The sequence below is a fragment of the Nerophis lumbriciformis genome, linkage group LG02 (genome assembly GCF_033978685.3).
Source record: "Nerophis lumbriciformis linkage group LG02, RoL_Nlum_v2.1, whole genome shotgun sequence".
Classification (NCBI taxonomy): Eukaryota; Metazoa; Chordata; class Actinopteri; order Syngnathiformes; family Syngnathidae; genus Nerophis; species Nerophis lumbriciformis.
This window is the reverse complement of record NC_084549.2, coordinates 12,926,719-12,951,477: the sequence shown is the minus strand read 5'-3', so window position 1 is coordinate 12,951,477 and position 24,759 is coordinate 12,926,719. Positions and strand designations below refer to the sequence as shown.

General features: G+C 38.9%; 1 protein-coding gene across 2 annotated transcripts in view; it reads right to left on the bottom strand.

The window, feature by feature from the left end:
* The window catches only part of cdhr1a (cadherin-related family member 1a), a 38,848-nt gene extending 31,722 nt beyond the window's left edge, over positions 1 to 7,126 (bottom strand). For both annotated transcript variants that reach the window (XM_061936536.2, XM_061937206.1), the window contains exons 1-7: positions 6,997 to 7,126; positions 6,477 to 6,572; positions 4,601 to 4,746; positions 4,452 to 4,502; positions 2,171 to 2,260; positions 911 to 997; positions 225 to 341 (exon numbers count right to left, since the gene is read on the bottom strand). In XM_061936536.2, coding sequence (XP_061792520.1) covers positions 225 to 341; positions 911 to 997; positions 2,171 to 2,260; positions 4,452 to 4,502; positions 4,601 to 4,746; positions 6,477 to 6,572; positions 6,997 to 7,057 — 648 coding nt within the window. In that variant the 5' untranslated portion in view covers positions 7,058 to 7,126. The remainder of the gene's footprint in view (positions 1 to 224; positions 342 to 910; positions 998 to 2,170; positions 2,261 to 4,451; positions 4,503 to 4,600; positions 4,747 to 6,476; positions 6,573 to 6,996) is intronic.
* Between the last annotated feature and the right edge of the window lie 17,633 nt (positions 7,127 to 24,759).

The following is a 24,759-nucleotide window of genomic DNA, read 5'->3' as shown; positions in this document are numbered from 1 at the left end:
AAAAAAAAAATGTTTATCAGTTTGAACATCAAATATGTTGTCTTTGTAGCATATTCAACTGAATATGGGTTGAAAATGATTTGCAAATCATTGTATTCCGTTTATATTTACATCTAACACAATTTCCCAACTCATATGGAAACGGGGTTTGTATATAGAACCTGCACAATGCACAGTGCATGTTTAAATCCTAAACGTGATCTCTAATAGTACACTTGTTTCACCTTTGCAATGACAGTGACAAAATGTGTCTTTGTTTTCTCATAGTCCAGCGTCTCCTCAGGCTTGATGCGAATAACTCCGCTGTGTCTGTCAATCGTAAACAAACTGGAATGTGCATTCTGCAACAGAGAGCACAATAAAAGCGGGATTTAGGGGGCAAAAATAGGCTCAAACAAGGTCACATTAGTAAAAGCCTCTCCATAGAAACCCCATTAGTAGCCCTCACGTGAGACAGCACCCAGAGTGGTCAGATGGCTGCATGGAAAGGAAACACTCACAGGCCACTCGAATTAGGCCACATAGTGCATATCTCTTTGTCCATCTGGGATGTAAGGCACCCATATGCTCAATGTTCACAGCGCAGGCAGGTGAAAGCTGCCCGTTCCAGATGTGTGCGGCCTCAATAGTCCTCTCCGCCACAGGCCAGATGCTCTTAAAAGCCCCAAAGTGCACACTAACGTCGACGACCACTTCAAGGCCAAATCAGACACACGTGCACGAATGTAATTGTGATGTTAATCCGTGCTCCTGCACTGCTTTCATGCATGAACGGGCACTATGACACTGAGCAAAATCATTGTCACCGCGCTGCTGTCATCACATGCATGATTGGAGTCGCAGATTAAAACACTCATGCAAACATTTAGCGGAGTTATCAGAATGGGAGGGTAGTGGTATTGCCAATTACCAGGAGGTAGTAGGTGACCGAGCCCCCTGAGCCCGTGTCTCTGTCCACTGCCGCCGCTTTGAAGATGCTGTGTCCGGATTCTGTCGTCTGCCACAAACACACACATTTTTGTTTTCAATGTTTGCACACTGCAAAAAGTCAGTGTTCAAAAACAAGTGAAAAAAAAATGAAAAAAATGAGGGGTATTTTATTTGAACGAAGCAAAATGATCTGCCAATAGAACAAGAAAATTTGGCTCGTCAAGACTTTCCAAAAAAAGTAAAATTAGCTAACCTCAATGAACCATAAAAAAAAAATTAAAATAAATACATTCTCACTAATAACAAGTGCACTTTTCTTGGTAGAAAAAAAAAAGAGACCTTTTTGCTCAATATGTTGAAACATATTCTATATGCCATTATCTTGGCATAATGATATGCGCTCGGTATTAGATTTCTTGAAACCAGCAAACTTATACTAAAAACTAATTTATTGTTCTTAATGGAAAGGCAACAAGGCAACCGCTTGTTACTCTCGGGGTCTCCTAGCCGCTCAGGCAAATCATATTGTCTAAAAATGCATTTTTCCATCGATAACATGACATCATCGCGCCAAATACGTGCACTTTAATTCAATTAGTGCGCAAGGAATATATATATATATATATATATATATATATATATATAAATATATATAAATTAATTCTTCAAAATTTCAATTATTGAATAATTAATTTGAATGTGCATGAACTATTTCTGTTAAATTGTCAGAAATGTCACATGTTAAGTGTTTAAATATGAATAGTTTACTGTACTGTGCCAACTTTACTATTCTATGAGTACGTATTTTCTATTGTTTCACTGAAAATAAAATAGCAAAGTCCATTTGGCTGTCATCTGTTTTAATTATGAGACAACATTGTCATGATTTTTTTTTTTTCATGCTTGAAATAAGAAATGATTACTTTAAAAAAGTAGTTTTATACTTGTGAGTGTTGATGACACAGCTTTGCAACACTTGATATTCTAGTTTCAAGCATGTTTTACTCAATATAGGTCATCAAATCTCAGCAACAAACTGTAATATCTTACTGAAATAATTCAGGACCAAAACCCTTAAAACAAGTAAAGCACTCTAACATAAAATCTGCTTAGTGAGAAGAATTATCTTATCAGACAGAAAATAAGAAAATATCACCCTTATTTGAGATATTTATTCTTACTTAGAGTTCAGTTTCTGCTGTGTACATAATGTTTTAACATATTGGTTCGACAGACATACCTCCAGTACGTCAATGATTGCAGGCATGTTGTGGAGTTCGGGTTTCTCATCGTTCGCGTCCATCACAAATATCGTCACTCTTTCCACAACCTGAAAGGAAGAAGTCTCGTTAAAAGAGCATTTTTATGCGCGTACGTATACAGCGTTAGGATAAGCAGTGTAGTAATGGATGGATGGATATACAGTGTACGGAAAGTATTCACAGTGCTAGGATTTTTCCACATTTTGTTATGTTACAGCGAGAAATGTCCGATAATGGCTGTTTTTGTCATGATTCGTGGTCCGGATCATGTTTTGTGTATGTTTTGGACTCCTTTAGTTCCTGTTTGTGCACCTCCTGAGTTTAGTCACCATGGTTACTTCTGATTTTCACCTGCCTCTGTTGTTCGGGACACACCTGTTTGTAATCAAGAGACACTATTTAAGCCTGCCTTTGTTGATCACTCGCCCTGGCTTCTTTATTTGCGTCACAATACTGTTACGTTAGTTTTGCCTGTCTCCTAGCCCCTGCTAGAGATCCCTAGTCCATACTTGCCAACCCTCCCGGATTTTACGGGAGACTCCCCAAATTCAGCGCCTCTCCGGAAAACCTCCCGGGACAAATTTTCTCCCGAAAATCTCCCGGAATTCAGGCGGACCTGAGTGACGTGTCGACAGCCTGTTTTCAAGTCCGCTTTCCCACAATATAAACATCGTGCCTGCCCAATCATTATAACTGTAGAATGATCAAGGGCGAGTTCTTGGTTTCTTATGTGGGTTTATTGTTAGGCAGTTTCATTAACGTCCTCCCAGCGCGGTAACAACACACAACAACAGCAGTCACGTTTTCGTCTACCGTAAAGCAGTTCGTCTGCCATAAACAGCAATGTTGTGGCACTCTTAAACAGGACAATACTGCTATCTAGTGCATTTGATGAAAGCACTTTTGTGCGTGCCACACAGCAATGCATCATCAGAGAGGGTGTTCAGCATGGTTAGAAAAATAGTGACAGAGAATAGAACAAGGATGGACAATTCAACCCTTAACTCAACAATGAGTAGATGAGTGTTATGTGTGTGTAAATGCGTAGATAAATGAACACTGAAATTCAAGTATTTATTTTATATATATATATATATATATATGTATATATATATATATATATAATAAAATAAATATATATTTATATCTGGAATTCACTGAAAGTCAAGTATTTCTTATATATATATATATATATATATATATATATATATATATATATATATATATATATATATATATATATATATATATATATATATATGTATGTGTGGGAAAAAAAATCACAAGACTACTTCATCTCTACAGGCCTGTTTCATGAGGGGTTCCCTCAATCTCCTGATGATTGAGGGAACCCCTCATGAAACAGGCCTGTAGAGATGAAATAGTCTTGTGATTTTTTTTTCCCACACATACATATATTGCGCTCTACTACGGTATCGAGCACTATTTTTTGGATAACCTTATTAAGACATATATATATATATATATATATATATATATATATATATATATATATATATATATATATATATATATATATATATATATATATATATATATGTATATATATATAAATTGTCGGAGGCAGATATTTACATATATCCGTATTTAAGTGTTACTTCTTTTTATTTCATAATCATATTACAAAACAGCTAGTGTTTTTCTTCCAATTGTGGTCTTTTGGTTGTCTGCAAATACTGTGTGCTTAACCTTGAGTGAGGAATGTAAGAAAGAGAGATACTCCTTTCTCTTATCTAGCCTTATGTCCAGGTGCAGAGGACAATGGGCATGTGTTTGGGCTGGAGGGACATGACTGCGAGGGTGGGAGGGAGAGAGACTTGATAGGGGAGAGGGTTTTTCATGGGAGGGGGGCAGACCATCTTGGCAGCGCGATTGAATGTTCTATGCTGGACTGGTCTCAGTATGTTTGCAAAGCTTTGCAAATATATTACAAAATACCTATTCTGTCTCTGGTGGTTTTTCTACTCAGCTTTAAGTGTCATAAAGAGCTTGGGAGCGACTTGCGACTTGAATTCCCTGGGAGGAACAACTGGTCCAAACGCAACAATATATATATATATATATATATATATATATATATATATATATATATATATATATATATGAAATACTTGACTTGATGAATTCTAGCTGTAAATATACTCCTCCCCTCTTAACCACGCCCCCGCAACCTACCCCCTGCACTCTCCCTAGGGACATTTGGGTAGGTTATGGTGAGCAGACACAGTAGAGTGTTACCTCGCTTTTCCCGTCCGTGATGCTGACCAGAACATCGAAAGAATCTTGTTTCTGAGAGCAAAGGCAAAGCAAGGAGTTATATGACACATTGTCAACCGTACACAGAAAACAATGTATGTTAGTGATCATTTTAGCATCCTATGATGTACTTCTCTGTCGAGCTTTTCCACTAAGGTGATGTTTCCTGTCTCGGGGTTGACTCTGAAGTACTCCTTGGAGCCTGGGTCGAAGGAGAGGCCGTAGCTCACCTCCTGGCCCTCTGGGTCGGTGCCATTAAGGCAATAGATTTGTGTACCTTGAAGGGAAGCAATTTTTGTACAACCTAGTATCACAAAGTCTGAAATTTCATACATTTCTAGGCTCCTAATACGGTGGATCAAATACGAGCTCTGGACGATGTGGCGCAAATTTCAAAACCCAAAACCAGTGAAGTTGGCACGTCGTGTAAATCGTAAATAAAAACAGAATACAATGATTTGAAAATCCTTTTCAACTTATATTCAATTGAATAGACTGCAAAGACAAGATATTTAATGTTCAAACTGAGAAAATTAATTTTTTTTGGCAAATAATCATTAATTTAGAATTTAATGGCAGCAACACATTGCAAAAAAGTTGGCACAGTGGCATTTTACCACTGTGTTACATGGCCTTTCCTTTTAACAACACTCAGTAAACATTTGGGAACTGAGGAGACCAATTTTTGAAGCTTTTCAGGTGGAATTATTTCCCATTCTTGCTTGATGTACAGCTTAAGTTGTTCAACAGTCCGGGGTCTCCATTGTGGTATTTTAAGCTTCATAATGCGCCACACATGTTCAATGGGAGACAGGTCTGGACTACAGGCAGGCCAGTCTAGTACCCGCACAGTTTTACTATGAAGCCACGTTGATGTAACACGTGGCTTGACATTGTCTTGCTGAAATAAGCAGGGGCGTCCATAGTAACGTTGCTTGGATGGCAACATATGTTGCTCCAAAACCTGTATGTACCTTTCAGCATTAATGGTGCCTTCACAGATGTGTAAGTTACCCATGCCTTGGGCACTAATACACCCCCATACCATCACAGATGCTGGCTTTTGAACTTTGCGCCTATAACAATCCGGATGGTTATTTTCCTCTTTGGTCCAGAAGACACAACGTCCACAGTTTCCAAAAACAATTTGAAATGTGGACTCGTCAGACCACAGAACAGTTTTACGCTTTGCATCAGTCCATCTTAGATGAGCTCGGGCCCAGCGAAGCCGGCAGCGTTTCTGGGTGTTGTTGATAAATGGCTTTGGCTTTGCATAGTAGAGTTTTAACTTACACTTACAGATGTAGCGACAAACTGTAGTTACTGACAGTGGTTTTCTGATGTGTTCCGGAGCCCATGTGGTGATATCCTTTACACACTGATGTCACTTTTTGACGCCTGAGGGATCGAAGGTCCGTAATATCATCTCTTACGTGCAGTGATTTCTCCAGATTCTCTGAACCTTTTGATGATATTACGGACCGTAGATGGTGAAATCCCTAAATTCCTTGCAATAGCTGGTTGAGAAATGTTGTTCTTAAACTGTTGAACAAATTGCTCACGCATTTGTTCACAAAGTGGTGACCCTCGCCCCATCCTTGTTTGTGAATGACTGAGCATTTCATGGAAGCTGCTTTTATACCCAATCATGGCACCCACCTGTTCCCAATTAGCCTGTTCACCCGTGGGATGTTCCAAATAAGTGTCTGATGAGCATTCTTCAACTTTCTCAGTCTTTTTTGCCACTTGTGCCAGCTTTTTTGAAACATGTTGCAGGCATCAAATTCCAAATGGGCTAATATTTGCAAAAAATAACTAAGTTTTCCAGTTCGAACATTAAATATCTTGTCTTTGCAGTCTATTCAATTGAATATAGGTTGAAAAGGATTTGCAAATCATTGTATTCTGTTTTTATTTACCATTTACACAACGATTCAACTTTACTGGTTTTGGGTTTTGTGAAAGCACAATAATAAAGATGCATTCTGTGGTGTTAGTCAGGCTCACCAACAGGTGTGTCCTCTGAGAGACTGAACAGGGCCATGTTCCCGCTGTGGCTGTACGGTCCATTGTCGAAGAAGTAAGGGGCAAAGTCTGCTTGTCCTGCGGGAAACAAAAAGCTCAATTCAAATCAGTCACTTATGGCAGATCACTTTAAAAACAAGAGTGGCGCCGATGTCTTGAACGCCCTTTTCTCGGCCACGTTGGGATTACGGGCGAGTTACGTCAGCCTCTTTAAGAAACATTTTCTTTATATAGACATGAAACAATAATGCTCTTTTTTTTAAAAATACATTTCTTTGTAGATTGTACTTTCCAAAATGTGTTGAACCTGAACCCACAAATCAAACAATCATTATCTCATATTCCATTTTGTTGATTGCTGTATTTAAAACAAAATAACATAAAATATACATTTTATCAAGCATTTACTACAATATCTTAAATGAAAAAAACTTTTTTATACAACTTCTTCCCACTTACCTGAACTCGTTCACACTATTCGATTTTAATAATCCAAACTTACCAAAGCAGGCGTGCAGGAAAGCAAAGACCAGCGGCAGATGTACGATCTTCACATGCTTCATCCTTTAAAAAATGAAGCGACCATGAAGACGTCGACATGCATGAGACGATGCACCTCTCAAGGTGTTACTATCCGACTGAAGGCAGATGCCGGCTGGCTAATCCAATGACACTTCTTAAGGGTCCCTCCTTTGTGCAGGCTCGGTTCAAGCAGGGCTTCTGGAACAACAGATAAAGGACGGGCCGGAAAATGCCTTACTCATTCAACGAAAGAGTGTAGACATCACATTTGCAGATTTAAACAGACAAGAGGCAAGGAATTCAATTTAGCTCATGAGGAGAACGCATGGAGCTGCACACTTAGTCACAGTCTCGCCCTACGCTCTAAGGTACAGCTCCCGCGTCCCTCTATTTATTCAGGAGTTCCGCAGTCAACATCACTGAGGCCGCCTCAAAAAGGAGTGGTAACATATATCATGCAAAGCAGGTCCAGTACGCACAATACGTGACGGAATGTGCTGGGGGGCCTTGTCTCTGCTTCGTCTGCGTGCTGTCGTCTTATCTGCGTTGAGGTCCTTGAAGTCCTTGGCTTTTAGCTGGCTAAGACAAAGATAACATCTGCGGCTGAGGCCACCGCTCAGACAAGAAGTTTTGTCCTTGCACAGATAGAAAAAGTACAGCTTGAGCACAATAGCTAATAACTATAGCAACGGACTTTAAGCATATTAAAGTTGTGTGATAACTTACACATATTTATTCTAACACAGATTATGGACAATTAGAACAAGTATGTTAGAGGCGAGCAGCAATCTGTATTTATTTAATTTTTCCCTATAGTGCAGGCCTGGGCAATTATTTTTGCCTCAGGGGGCCAAATTTAGAGAAAAAAATGTGTCTGGGGGCCGATATATCTATTTTTAGGAACACTAATACAAAACCTCACAATAATGTCTGATTGAATGCTAAAAACGTTATGACAGACCGCCTTAAAAAAAAAACGGAATGGAATTTTGCATTTTTTTACTGAATGAGACACCCAGAATGTACATGAAAATAAAGAATGTGGGAGTCACAATATTAACTATGAACGATAAAACACTGAATATTGACAAACATATGAACGTCACATTCCCTCTCGATTGACATATTTTACAATCAAGCGAAACGCAACAAAAATGCAACAAACACAGCAAAATATGAACGCAAAGGGTAAAAAAACCCCCACCTACAATCTGATATATCACTAAGCTTTAGAACTTTATTGTAAAAATCTCCTTCCGCGTCTGTCCCTGACACCCACATTTAAGGCTGACACCCTGTGGAAACGGTCCCCACCCACACTGCTTGGTGCCTCGTCTGAGCTGTTGTGACGCAGATTACCATAGTAACTAATTAGATTACCATAGTGTGCAGGTTGCCCTCCTGTGGGTTCTTCTGACACAAAGATCCTCTCGGGAGCCCGGTAGTCTGAGGTAACAAGTCTTTTATTTTCATACAGCCCTATGGTTTTGCTTTCCAGCAAAATGTCTCTCGGTCTCAAGCGTCTGCTCACCAGCAACTCCCACCACGTGTCTCGTCCCGGCTGCTGCTAATAAGGGCGACCAGTGATTAGATAACAAGCCCCAGCTGGGCAATCTACTCACCTGCCGCTGGCTTCGAGGCCGGTCCTTACGCACCCCGCTCAGCGGCAGGTCCGCAGACCAGGCCCCCCTCCACACATAGTAACTAGCATCGCAGATTCCAACCATTGAAATACTTTGTATAGTTCAAGACTTAAGGTCATTTGAAAACATCACTCAACATTATAATGGCAGCTACAGTTTCCATCTTAAAGATCCCAAAAAATTATCTGGGAATGTCTGGCGAACCAGATTGAAAAGCTTAATGTCATGTCTGTGTGACCATGTTTTGTATTAGTCATGTTTTGTTTTGTTTAGTTATTGGACTCTTTAGTTTCTGGCTTTTCACTCCCTTGTCTTGTTTCCATGGTTACCCATTAGTTTCACCTGTTCCACGTTTGGACTCATTGTGCACTCTTGTTTGTCACCATAGCAACCCATTAGTTTTCACCTGTCACGTCACGCACCTGTTTCACGTTTTGAGTCACACACCTGTTTTCGTTAATCATGTCTGTAGTATTTAAGCTCATTGTTTTCAGTTTGTCTTCCTGGCGACATCCCGCATTTATGCTTCTGCACACTCTCCACACACCCTTAAGACCCTTGCAGCTCTTTTTTCATGCCGGTTTCTCGTCCAAGTAAGTTTTCTTTATTCATGCCATAGTTTGCAAGTTTTGTTTAATTGTTCATAGTTTTCTGCCTTTGTGCAAGTTTTGTGTTTATAGTCAAGTTTTGTACTTCCACCCTTGTGCGCGCCTTTTGTTTGCTTCCTTTTTTTGTAGTTATAGTGTTTAAATAAATCATGTACTCCCCTTCACGCCACATATGGTCCAAATCTTTTGCACCTCGGGAGAACAAACCATGCCACAGTCCCAGTCTTGACACTTAATGGGCCACATGTGGCCCCCAGGCCTTAATTTGCCCGAGGTCTGCTATAGTGTGTTGTTACATTCAATTGTTTGTGCATTTGTTAGCGAGTAGGCTACTTTCTGGTCCCTATAAATTGATGAAAGATGACGGGGCTGTAACATTTTTTTTGATTTGGTAGATTTTATCGATATGTACTGTAAAAGACAAAAAACAATACATTTTCCTAAGAATGTGAAAAACCATGTAGTAGGCTTACTATGTGTGTCTGTTTGCTATCTAGAAGGCTACTTACTTCCTGGTTCTTGAAGGATGCTGAATGCTTTTTTCATTTTGTGCAAAAATGAGGAATGTATTATGATTACAACGCACATTTGCATATCTTCCCGACACATCTTGGGCAGGGATCTGACCCCAGAATGTCTATTTACCAGCCACCGGGGGCAAAATGAAAAGATCTGGGGAAAAGGGGCTAGGAATACATTTTGTAATTAATTGTAATTAATCAAATGTAAATAATCAAATGTATGTACCGCATTTTTCGGAGTATAAGTCGCACCGGAGTATAAGTCGCACCTGCCGAAAATGCATAATAAAGAAGGAAAAAACATATATAAATCGCACTGGAGCCCGGCCAAACTATGAAAAAAACTGCGACTTATAGTCCGAAAAATACGGTACTTGTTCTTGTGCTTTCTGAGCTCACTATGTTCTCTGCTCGCTGTACATATCCTACCAAGTCAGACCTACACTGTTTCAATTGGTGTAAATAATTGTAAATAATGTAAATAATTCAATGTATATACCGTATTTTTCGGAGTATAAGTCGCTCTGGAGTATAAGTCGCACCGGCCGAAAATGCATAATAAAGAAGGAAAAAAAACATATGTAAGTCGCATTTTGTGGGGAAATGTATTTGATAAAACCCAACACCAAGAATAGACATTTGAAAAGCAATTAAAAAAAAAAAAAGAATAGTGAACAACTTCTTGCCGGGACATATGGTACAATACAATCAGCAAGATATGATGGAGCTAAACCGTGTAGTAAAAGTAGTAAAACCTTAAAGTCACATGTGCCCATTCATAGTTTTGATGCCTTCAGTGACAATCTACAATGTAAATAGTCATGAAAATAAAGAAAACGTATTGAATGAGAAAGAGTGTCCAAACTTTTGGCCTGTACTGTATATGATATTACACAAAATAATATTCATATAATATTATTTTGTGTAATAATATTATATGAATATTATAATGTTATCATAATATTCATATAATATTATTATATTTATTAAGGGCCACTTCACATAATTGTGAAGTGGCCCTTAATAAAAAACAAGTTTGACACCCCTGCTGTATTACATTCTGACAATGAAATTACATTTGGGTCCAAATGTCGGGGTCTTTTTAAATGAATTTAAATTATGCACGCAAATAATTTACTGTCATTAATCACAATAAATCAAAATGCAGAAGTGTACCGCATTTTTCGGAGTATAAGTCGCACCTGCCAAAAATGCATAGTAAAGAAGGAAAAAACATATATATGTCGCACTGGATCGAGTATAAGTCGCATTTTTTGGGGACATTTATTTGATAAAACCCAACACCAAGAATAGACATTTGAAAGGCAATTTAAAAAAAAAGAAGAATAGTGAACAACCTTTTGCCGGGACATATAGTACAATACAATCAGCAAGATATGATGGAGCTAAACCGTGTAGTATTTTATACGTAAGTAGTAAAACCTTAAAGTCACATGTGCCCATTCATAGTTTTGATGCCTTCAGTGACAATCTACAATGTAAATAGTCATGAAAATAAAGAAAACGCATTGAATGAGAAAGTGTGTCCAAACTTTTGGCCTGTACTGTATATGATATTACACTAAATAATATTCATATAAAATTATTTTGTGTAATAATATTATATGAATATTATAATGTTATCATAATATTCATATAATATTATTATATTTATTAAGGGCCACGTTACATAATTGTGAAGTGGCCCTTAATAAAAAACAAGTTTGACACCCCTGCTGTATTACATTCTGACAATGAAATTCCATTTGGGTCCAAATGTCGGGGTCTTTTTAAATCAATTTAAATTATGCACGCAAATAATTTACAGTCATTAATCACAATAAATCAAAATGCAGAAGTGTACCCCATTTTTTTCGGAGTATAAGTCGCACCGGAGTATAAGTCGCACCTGCCGAAAATGCATAATAAAGAAGGAAAAAACATATATAAGTCGCACTGGATCGAGTATAAGTCGCATATTTTGGGGACATTTATTTGATAAAAGCCAACACCAAGAATAGACATTTGAAAGGCAATTTAAAATAAATACAGAATAGTGAACAACAGGCTGAATAAGTGTACGTTATATGAGGCATAAATAACCAACTGAGAACGTGCCTGGTATGTTAACGTAACATATTATGGTAAGAGTCATTCAAATAACTATTACATATAGAACATGCTATACGTTTACCAAACTATCTGTCACTCCTAATCGCTAAATCCCATGAAATCTTATACGTCTAGTCCAGTGGTTCTTAGCCTTGTTGGAGGTACCGAACCCCAGCAGTTTCATATGTGCATTCACCGAACCCTCCTTTTGTTCAAATTCAAGACAAAGTTATTATATGTTTTTGGTAACACTTTAGTATGGGGAACATATTCTAAGTAACAAAGACTTAATTTAGAGTTATTTGGTTAGGGTTAGGGCATACTTGCCAACCTTGAGACCTCCGATTTCGGGAGGTGGGGGGTGGGGGGTGGGGGCGTGGTCAGGGTAGGGCGGGGCATGGTTGGGGGCGTGGCTAAAAGGGGAGGAGTATATTTACAGCTAGAATTCACCAAGTCAAGTATTTCATATATATATATATATATATATATATACATATATATATATTTAAGAAATACTTAACTTTCAGTGAATTCTAGCTATATATATATAATTATTTTATTATATATACTGTATATATATGTATGTATATATATATATATATATATACATATATATATATATATATATATATATATATATATATATATATATATATATATATATATATATATATATATATATATATATATATATATAAATAAATAAAAGAAATACTTCAATTTCAGTGTTCATTTATTTACACATATACACACACATAACACTCATCTACTCATTGTTGAGTTAAGGGTTGAATTGTCCATCCTTGTCCTATTCTCTGTCACTATTTTTCTAACCATACTGAACACCTTTTCGCAGGTACCCAGAAAGGTTTCGAGCACCACCAAAAAAACTGAATCTCTGAAGACAGTATACAAATCTGTGTTAAAGGTGTACAAATACTGTTTGTATAATAAGCATGTTGTTGTTTACAAATGAGGGTTAAGAGTTCAGTACTAAAAAAAAAAAGAAAAAAAAGAATGTGGCTTAAGTACAGTTTTTTAATTGAGCTGCTGCATTTTTTGGTTGGGTTGTTTATTTATTTTGAGGAACTTCTCCATTTCTAAAAGGGGAGGAATGTAATGGAGTGATCTATGTTTGTCTGTTGCCATCTCCTGGTGAATGTTGGCTATAGCGTACTGGGGTTACTTTTTGGTTGGCCAACTATTTACGTGGTGTTGCGCACCTGACGTCAAGTGTGTGAGTCTGTTCTGAAGTCTACAGTAAAGAGACATACTTCATCACCTCGCCTGTTTATTGCCTCCAACTCAATATATTACAACAACATTGCTGTTTACGGCAGACGAACTGCTTTACGGTAGAATAAAACATGACTGCTGTTGTTGTGTGTTGTTACCGCGCTGGGAGGACGTTAATGAAACTGCCTAACAATAAACCCACATAAGAAACCAAGAACTCGCCCTCGATCATTCTACAGTTATAACGTGTTTTGTGGGAAAGCGGAGGTGAATGCAGGCTGTTGACACGTCACTCAGGTCCGCATGGAGCTGGAGGGAGCGCGGCTTCCAGCCCTGCCTGAATTTCGGGAGATTTTCGGGAGAAAATTTGTCCCGGGAGGTTTTCGGGAGAGGCGCTGAATTTCGGGAGTCTCCCGGAAAATCCGGGAGGGTTGGCAAGTATGGGTTAGGGTTAGAGGGTTAGGGCCAGGGTTAGAGGGTTAGGGTTATAATAAGGTCATGCCGAATAAGGCATTAATAAGTACTTAATAATGACTAGTTAAGAGCCAATATGTTACTAATTTGTATGTTAATAAGCAACTAATTCATGGTGAATATGTTCCCCATACTAAAGTGTTACCATGTTGTTTTACTGGTGCACAAAATGAACTGTGCATGAACATCACCTTGTTCAAAGAACAAAACCAACACAGTGCATAAACTCACAACAAATTACACACCTGCAAATCAGTCTGACTTCTGTTGTTGCCGTATCCGTAATACGCCGATAGGGAGAAGTTTTTATTTACACGATGAGTCGGGTTTGTTTTGACACCTGAGCCCAACTCACCGAACCCCTAGGGTTCGATCGAACCCAGGTTAAGAACCACTGGTCTAGTCTTTTACGTGAAAGAGCTAAATAATATTATTTGATATTTACGGTGATGTGTTAATAATTTCACACATAAGTCGCTCCCGAGTATAAGTCGCACCCCCGGCCAAACTATGAAAAAAACTGCGACTTATAGTCCGAAAAATACGGTACTCTGATGATGATTAACTTGTGTGATGACTGTATTATGCTGATAGTATATATTTATAACATGAATTGATTAACGTGGACCCCCGACTTAAACAAGTTGAAAAACTTATTCGGGTGTTACCATTTAGAGGTTAATTGTACGGAATATGTACTGTACTGTGCAATCTACTAATAAAAGTCTCAATCAATCAATCGGTCAAATATATACAACCCGCACCAAGATCAGTCCAATCTAAGACTGTGAGCATGAACTGATGAAGCCTGCTCGGATGAAGGCCGAAACGTCTTCTAAGACAATCAGAACAGTCCATTTGCGATCAATTCAACGCCTCGAGGATTCTTGGGCCAAGGGGAATATTCTATTGTCAAGAAAAGAAACCCTGTCTCAAACAATAGTGATAAAACTAACCTAGTATTTGTGTTCATTATGATTCCTGGCAAACTTTCCACACATGCGATGCTTGGTCAGTTGAAGAAGAGCAGGTATCTATTATCTATCTGAGAAGCAGCATCTACTCTGTACCAGTGGTTACTGGCCATGTTAGGTTGCACTGCACCATCTGCTGTGCACTCCACAACCATCTGTTGCACTAAGAAGAAAAAAGTCACTATTTGCTACAATTAGTACAGGGGTCGGCAACCTTTACCAGTCAAAGAGCCATTTTGACCAGTTTCACAAATTAAAGACAACAATGGGAGCCACAAAAAATTTTTGAAATTTAAAATGAAATAACACTGTATAAAAAGTTTTTTTTTGCTTTGTGCTATGTATAAAACAGGGTTGATGTGTGAGGGAGCAGTGTTGGGGTGGGGGCGGGGTTTGGTGGTAGCAGGGGTGTATAATGTAGCCCGGAAGAGTCAGGGTTGCATGGGATTCTGGGTATTTGTTCTGTAAGCTGCTGAGCCGCATCAGAGTGATCAAAGAGCCGCATGCGGCTCCGGAGCCGCGGGTTGCCGACCCCTGAATTAGTAGAATCATAAAACATGGGATGATGCAGATGAAAGCAACGAATGATCTGATGCGATTATATTGCTGCGTTTGGAATGTTGTGGCAGAACATGTGTAGTACATTCTGGACAAACTTTGTAACAATAATTCAGTGATATTGATTTCGTAGCCCTACCGTCACCTAAATGCCATCTTTCTGCACAATGTGACATTTTGTTCAATCTTCTGGAATGATAAACCAAGAAAAAGTCAATGGTTGTCTCTTAAAAGAACAAAAAACATAATTCATTTCACTTCATACAAGTTTGTTTATTTTATTTAATTTTTTTGAAAAATGTACATACACACATATATTCTCAATGTACACAAAAACCAAAGAGCTTTCAACAATTTGAAACATCCATCTCTGGAACGATCTCCCTCTCCATGTGAGACAGGCCCTTTCTTTGGCTACTTTTAAGACTTTTCTTAAAACCCATTTTTATTCACTGGCTTTCAACCCAGCATGAGACGTTAAACTGTTTTGAACTTTTTTAACTGTTTTGAACTTTTGAACTGCTTTTATCTAACAAATTGTCCTTAAAGGCCTACTGAAACCCACTACTACCGACCATGCAGTCTAATAGTTCATATATAAATGATGAAATCTTAACATTGCAACACATGCTTACTAAAGTGCAATTTTAAATTTCGCGCAAAATATCCTGCTGAAAACGTCTCGGTATGATGACGTCAGCGCGTGACATCACGGATTGTAGAGGACATTTTAGGACAGCATGGCGGCCAGCTATTAAGTCGTCTGTTTTCATCGCAAAATTCCCCAGTATTCTGGACATCTGTGTTGGTGAATCTTTTGCAATTTGTTCAATGAACAATGGAGACAGCAAAGAAGAAAGCTGTAGGTGGGAAGCGGTGTATTGCGGCCGACTACAGCAACACAAACACAGCCGGTGTTTCATTGTTTACATTCCCGGAAGATGACAGTCAAGCTTTACCATTGGCCTGTGGAGAACTGGGACAACAGAGATTCTTACCAGGAGGACTTTGAGTTGGATACGCAGACACGGTACCGTGAGTACGCATGCAGCTGCGGCTTCCAAACATTTGATCGCTTGCCCGTACGTGCGTGCCGCTATGTGCATGTCACGTACGTAACTTTGGGGACTTTGGGGAAATATATGTGTTGTATGGACTTTGGGGAGGTGAACGGTACTTTGGGCTGTGGGATTGAGTGTGTTGTGCAGGTGTTTGAGTTGTATTGGCGGGTTATATGGACGGGAGGGGGGAGGTGTTTGTTATGCGGGATTAATTTGTGGCATATTAAATATAAGCCTGGTTGTGTTGTGGCTAATAGAGTATATATATGTCTTGTGTTTATTTACTGTTTTAGTCATTCCCAGCTGAATATCAGGTCCCACCCGCCTCTCACAGCATCTTCCCTATCTGAATCGCTCCCACTGCCCTCTAGTCCTTCACTCTCACTTTCCTCATCCACAAATCTTTCATCCTCGCTCAAATTAATGGGGAAATCGTCGCTTTCTCGGTCCGAATCGCTCTCGCTGCTGGTGGCCATGATTGTAAACAATGTGCAGATGTGAGGAGCTCCACAACCTGTGACGTCACGCTACTCGTCTGCTACTTCCGGTACAGGCAAGGCTTTTTTATCAGCGACCAAAAGTTGCGAACTTTATCGTCGATGTTCTCTACTAAATCCTTTCAGCAAAAATATGGTAATATCGCGAAATGATCAAGTATGACACATAGAATGGACCTGCTATCTCCGTTTGAATAAGAAAATCGCATTTCAGTAGGCCTTTAAGATAATTTGTATTTGCTTTTTCAATGTGTATTTTACCTCTGTTTTAAATGTTATTTTTTTAGTCTGTATTTCTTTGTGGTGTACAGCCCTTTGTTCGTCAACTGTGGTTGTTTTTAAAGGGCTTTATAAATAAAGTTGGTATGGTATCCATCAGGTTGAGCAAATACTGTCTTTCGCAAAACATGTACAGGAAAGAAAACTAAAGCAAATACAAATAGAATATGCAAATAATAATCAAAAAATAGGATAAGGTTACAAAATTCAAACAGACCAAAAAAATGGCTAATCTAAATCACTTAAAATTTCTGCATTAACGAAATCAATTTAAGGGCTTTTGTATTTTTTTATCATTTTCCAAGATTTAATTGATATGCAACCATCATCCGCCCACTCCGCCGTTGAGGTCTTTTTCGACGAGGGAGACGCGCAGACTCCAACGTCACTTATTCGCTGTGGGGCGCTATATCCGGTGGCAAGGGAAACCCAGGACGACCGGCACCTCCTCACAGCTGCAGGAGGCTGCCGGAGCCCCGGTCTGTCGGAGGACCGCCAATGGTGCGCCTACCAGCACTTGCTTTTCTCTCAAGGTGTGCTCCCTTAGCCTTTTGTCTTCCCAGACTAACCCACAAGGCAGCGGGGCATAATTCATTAGCAGTGTTGGGACTAACGCGTTACTGCGTTATTTTACGTTATTTTACGTTATTTTTTATGTAGTATTGGCTAGAAACAGAAGATCTGAGTGTGTTTTATTGGAGCGCTGCAGTGTCGTCCTTCTGAATGCTCTTGTGTCACAAGCCGGAGGCGCGCTTTGTGTGTATCTGGGTGTGGGTGTGGAGAGGGGAGGGGAGGGGGGGCGTGTCTGTGTTTACTAACAACGGAGCCGCAGTCGAGGTTCTTAACATGGAGATATTCTCACTTCTTTTTTTTTGTCGAGCACAAAGAAAAGAACATTTTAATTAAATGTAAGTTGTGTCTTGGATCAAAGATCCCGTCTACTGCCCAAAACAACAATTCAAATCTGCCTGGTTAGGCTTTGTATATGTCACGTGTGCCTTCCTTAGGTGAAGCTAGGTTTACAGCTATGTTGTTATTATGCTGTTTGTTACTCATGTATGTTATGTTGCAGCTGTTTAAAATAGTTTTGTCAATTTGTTCTGGCCTGAAATAGATTGGCCCTTTGAAACATATCTTTGTCTTTGTGTGTTGTATGTAGACCACATTGCTTAGCAGAGTTCAGTGATGCAAATGCATGTCTGTCATGACTTGGACCGAGGCGTGGTTTGTTCTCCCGAGGTGCAAGTGATTTGGACCAGACATGGCGTAAAGGTGAATACATGATTTATTTTAACACTATATATCAAAAAGGAACAAACGAAAAGTGCGCACAATGGCGGGGATACAAAACTAGACTATAAACACAGAACTTGCACATTGGCAGAAACTATGAACAATTAAACAAAAACACTAACTGTGGCATTAATAAACAAAAAACTTACTCGGCATGCACTATGAAGTGCGCAGAGGCAAGAGTGTGACAGGGGTATGAAGAGCATAAATGCGGGATGTCGCCAGCAAGACAAACTGAAAACAATGAACTTAAATACTACAGACATGATTAACAAAAACAGGTGCGTGACTCAAAACGTGAAACAGGTGCGTGACGTGACAGGTGAAAACTAATGGGTTGCTATGGTGACAAACAAGCGTGCACAATGAGTCCAAACGTGAAACAGGTGAAACTAATGGGTAACCATGGAAACAAGACAAGGGAGTGAAAAGCCAGAAACTAAAGAGTCCATAACTAAACAAAACAAAACATGACTAAAACAAAACATGATTACACAGACATGACAATGTCAAGTTGATCAACACATTGTATTATTCTCCAGTGCAATAACAGTACTGAAATTAAGGCGAAAAGGGCATTAATGGGAGCTTTTAAAAAAGAAAAAAAAAAAAAAAAAAGTAACTAGTTACTTTTCACAGTAACACATTACTTTTTGGTGTAACTAACTGAGTTACTTTTGAAATAAAGTAACTATTAACTGTAACTAGTTACTGGTTTTCAGTAACCAACCCAACACTGTTCATTAGTACCGCAATACTATACTAGTACCTGTATACCGTACAACTCTAATACAAAGTAATTAATTTTCCCATTTCCTTTCCTTTCCATGCCTCCACTTAATGCCCCATAATCTATGTAGTTTAGTTAAATAAGCACCTTGGCTTTAATTTAATTACAGCATTTACCACATGACATAATGTAGTATTCCAGCTATTTTAAACACTCCAAAAAATGCACACAAACAAAATACATTTGCTGCCTCGTTCTATTCAAACACTTTGCACGCAGCGAGGATTTACAAAGAAGAATAAACCTTTCACCGTCCATTCTCATGCTGAAGTATAAAATGGACTTTATAATCTGAGCAGCACCGGATGAACGTAAACACCATAAGCTTTGTTGCGAGTACAGTAGACGAATGCACTAATGCGTGAACACGTGTAAAAATATATGCGGTGGTCTTGAAGGCACGCACATCATTTCCCACGTCTGCAAAATGATCATGCCGGACAAGATGGTCCGTCTGCCAACTTGTGAGGCTTCAGGTTTAATACTCGTGGCGTTGGCAGATGGCAGGCCTAAAGATTACCCCACTGTCATCTAATCCCGCCTCATCTTGTAATGTACAGCCTCTGTCTGTGCACATCAAACATCAATGTAAATCACCATGTGTGCACGTAAACAAACCCGTGATGCAATATGAGCCGGATGGTACTCTATTCGCGGAAATGCAGTCCATTCTAGTGTGACCTGACTTTAATACTAAATGAAGTCTACACTTGTACTCTGGATAGGGGTCTAGCACCACATTCTGGGCCCCCATACACAAGACTCCTAAAGGGCCTCTTATCCCCTAAACGTCACCGTCCCATACACACACACTTGGTATGTTTATATGTACTAAAAACAAGCTATTGCATGACATTGGTTGCAACCAGCTTTGAAAAAAAAATAAAAATCTTAATTAGGATTTTGATTTTTACCCTTGTGCACTCTTAGGGTCCATGACTTGTGTTCCTCATGTGATGCAAATGTTCAGTTTGAAAGTTGGTGGTCTGAAATTTCGTCAGGAAGTATATTTTAAACCAAATGGCATTGTGGTTTTGATGATAACTTTTTTAGAATAGGATAACTAGATTTCTACGGTATACCGGTACTAATAAGAAATATATATATATATATATATATATATATATATATATATATATATATATATATATATATATGTCAGGTTCAAACACTGATGACATCTATTAAACAAGACAAGAAGCAAGGAATTAAACAGAGACAGAAATACATTCAGCTCAATTGAGGAGAAACGTGAAGTGAAGTGAATTACATTTATATAGCGCTTTTTCTCAAGTGACTCAAAGCGCTTTACATAGTGAAACCCAATATCTAAGTTACATTTTTAAACCAGTGTGGGTGGCACTGGGAGCAGGTGGGTAAAGTGTCTTGCCCAAGGACACAACGGCAGTAGCTAGGATGGCGGAAGCGGGGATCGAACCTGCAACCCTCAAGTTGCTGGCACGGCCGCTCTACCAACCGAGCTATACCGCCCCGTCTGGGCTGTACTCTTGTACAGTCTCCACCGCGCTCTGACGAAAGATTTTACGCCTCCTCTTTTATTTGGACTTTCCCTGATTACATGGCAACGGCTGTTTCTAAGGGAGGGGGGTCGTAAACAGCCATCGCCTTTGATTAGAAACAGTTCAAACAAAAGGTCGTTAAAAAACAGTTCGAAGAAAAGGTGCCTGGAGCTTGCGTCAGGTCCTGCTTCACACTCAGTGGCCTAGTGGTTAGAATGTCTGCCCTGAGATCGGTAGGTTGTGAGTTCAAACCCCGGCCGAGTCATACCAAAGACTATAAAAATGGGACCCATTACCTCCGTGCTTGGCACTCAGCATCAAGGGTTGGAATTGGGGGATAAACCATCAAAATGATTCCCGGGCGCGGCACCGCTGCTGCCCACTGCTCCCCTCACCTCCCAGGGGGTGATCAAGGGGATGGGTCAAATGCAGAGGACAAATTTCACCACACCTAGTGTGTGTGTGACAATCATTGGTACTTTAACTTTAACTTCCTCTCCGCTATGTAGCTCTCTAGTCAAGATAAAATCTTCCTGTGGATTACAATAGAAGAAAGAAACCGACGCTTTCATGTCGCTTCCCATCGTACACAGTGGAGTTTTACAAGCCTTCTGCTTGGTAGGATCAAAGACAGCTTTTGGTGATAACTTAGATACAATTATTCTGACAATATATATTAGAGTTGTATGGTATAACGGTACTAGTACAGTATCGTGGTACTTATGAATAAAAAACGGTACTATACTCTGTTTGAAACGTACCACTTCTGTCTATCTGTGTTGACCTGCGATGAGGTGGCGACTTGTCCAGGGTGTACCCCGCCTACCGCCCGAATGCAGCTAAGATAGGCTTCAGCACCCCCCACTACCCCGAAAGGGACAAGCAGTAGAAAATGGACGGATGGATGGGTTCCGAATTTTTTTAAATTGTATTTCTTTTAAACTTAGACTTAGACAAACTTTGTTGATCCACAAGGGAAATGATCCTAATGTGACGGCACGTCGTCACATCGTGACATTGCTGGGTTTACGAGCAGAGGAGCATGTTCGGCAGCGCACGATCACGGAGTACTTACAAACAGACACGGTGTGTAGACAGAAAAGGGAGAACGGATGCATTTTGGCCTAAAAACCAAGGATAAAGGTGAAGTTATAACACTGAAACGCCCTCAGGAAAAGGTGCTTTAAGACATGGCAAGCAGCGAACATCCATCCTCAGTGGCACACCCAAATCACAATTTATTACGTCTGATTTTACACCATTTATTTGAACACATTGTTGTCGCAATTCAAGATATGATTTAAACCAATTTATAGTTTGTTTTGATACATTAAATTGTTTTAATTTTGTCATCAAAACTCTGTGATGTACAGTGCCAGGTTCAAACACTGATGACATCTATTAAACAGACAAGAAGCAAGGAATTAAACAGAGACAGAATTCAATTTAGCTCATTGAGGAGAAACGTCTGGGCTGTACTCTTCGTACGAGAGATTGTACGCCTCCTCTATTATTTGGACTTTCCCTGATTACATGGCAACAGCTGTTTCTAAGGGGAGGGGGTCGTAAACAGCCGTCGCCTTTGGTTACAAAACAGTTCAAAGAAAAGGTGCCTGGAGGGGGGGTCAGGTCCTGCTTCCTCTCCGCTTTGTAGATCTCGGGTCAAGACAAAATCTTCCTGTGGATTACAATAGATCAAAGTGACCGACACCTTCATGTCGCTTCCCATCCTACACAGTGGAGTTTTACAAGCCTTTTGATTGGTAAGATCAAAGACGGCTTTTGTCTGCTCGCCGGGAATTCATTGAAACACAAAGTTTTGTGATAACTTATTCTGACACAGTGTCGAAAGCTTTTTTTTTCAAATCTAAAAATACTGCTCCAACATAATTACCCTTGTCTAAACTACATTTGATCATTATTTCGGTGAAGCGGCACACAGCCATTTCAGTAGAATGTTTGGGCCGGAATCCAAATTGTTTAGGATTTGGTCAATTATTTTCCTCACTATGTGACGTCACAGGAAAATGGACGGGTGGTTAAAATCAGGCACTTTGAAGCTTTTTTTTTAGGGATATTGCGTGATGGGTAAAATTTTGAAAAAAACTTTGAAAAATATAATAAGCCACTGGGAACTGATTTTTAATGGTTTTAACCATTCTGAAATTGTGATAATGTTCCCCTTTAAATATATATTTTGCTTTTGAATTGTTCAGATGGCTAATAATTTAATGCGTCTTGTTTTGTTGACATGCATGTGTTACTTGAGAAAACGTGTTATGTTTGTGTCGCAATTTTTCTGGGCCCCTGGTCAAGGACCGATGTTAAAACGGAGAACGAGTTTGGCTCTCGCCCGCTTACATGTCTTTGGAACGCTGCATCGAAATGAACATGTCGAGACTAGAGCAAATAACAACACATGCCAGGGACATTTCAGATTATTGCAATCCAAAGTGTGCCAAATCACATTCAAAAGCATCTTAAAACATATTTTATCTTTTATTTCCTTTGGTGGTTGGAGTTATTACAGATGTGGAAACACTAGAGAAGAAGATTTTGGAGTAAGAAGCAGTTCACGCTGTCTGCCCGAGCACCTGATACCCAATTCAGTTTTTGCCATTTTTTTGGATTATTATTGATAATCTCCAGTGTGGTTTGCCAAGGGCAGAGGTTCGCTTTTAGTCCTGGTCCACTCTAATAAAAACTAGGTCACTCCTTTAATCTCCCCCCCCATGCAGAGTAGTGTACTGTAGGTTCACACAGTCTTTTCATTTGATAGACCTGCCGAGTGGCTGCACAGTGACTATACACGGAGTCATGACTCCGAGCAAATCCCAAAAGACATGACACGCTACTTGTGCAGCAAAATGTCATGAACTCAAATGATGCCGCCAGATGTCTTTGGGAGGCTTTTGGGGGAATATGTTCTGCATTGCACACATTAATAAGGCTGCATTTCGGCCAAGGATGAGATAGAGTAAGGTATTAATGGCAAAAGTTGACACAAGTCATCGAATGCTGTATGTTGGGGAAAACCAAATGTTTATAATTTAAACAGTGCATTTAAACGTAAATGTCAACAACAACGACATTTGTATGTTTGTAATACAATGTTCAATCTTACTTTAAAAAGAAAAAAATACATCTTCTAAATTAACGTTGAATGGATGGCCTTGCTTTATTTTACAATGCTTCTCTCTAGTGGCCAAACATGAGTCTCACCATGTCATTTCTAAGTGAACACTGTCTTCTACTTCAATGCATCAAATCCAGTAGTAACCCCTAATAACTGTCACTTTTTTATTTAAAAAAAAACAATTTAAATATCAAAAAATGTTTCTTTTTTTTTTTTTCAAATGTTAGAAATGTCAATATCAACACCCACTGAAAATCACACATAAGTGATGTAAGTGAGGGTTCTCTCTACTGCAATTTAACACTCTATAGTTTTTGTTTTCTGCTAATACACAGAGGTGGGTAGAGTAGCCAGAAATTGTACTCAAGTAAGAGTACTGTTACTTTAGAGATTTATTACTCAAGTAAAAGTAAGGAGTAGTCACCCAAATATTTACTTGAGTAAAAATAAAAAGTATGTTGTGAAAAAACTACTCAAGTACTGAGTAACTGATGAGTAACATACACACTCATATCATATATACATATATATATATATATATATATATATATATATATATATATATATATATATATATATATATATATATATATATATACATACATACATACATACATATACATTGATATATACAGTATATAATTTATAAGTATTTATTTTGCTGTTTTTGTTTACATGTTAAAGGTGTTTTAATGAATATACATGCATGTTTAACACATATAGATTCCTTTCTTTAATGAAGACTAGAATATAAGTTGGTGTATTACCTGATTCTGATGACTTGCGTTGATTGTAATCAGACAGTAGTGATGATAACGTCCACGTTTTCAAATGGAGGAGAAGAAAAGTTCCTCCTTTCTGTCTAATACCACATGAAAGTGGTGGGTTTTTGGCATCCTATTTGTCCAGCTTCCATATTCGTTTTTATACACTTTACAAGAAATATATTGGCGTCAAACTCCGTAGCTTGCTAGCTTGTTTACGCTGGCTTTCGGAGACTCTTATTTTGAAAGTGCAGGCGCTATGGCGCGGCACTTTTAT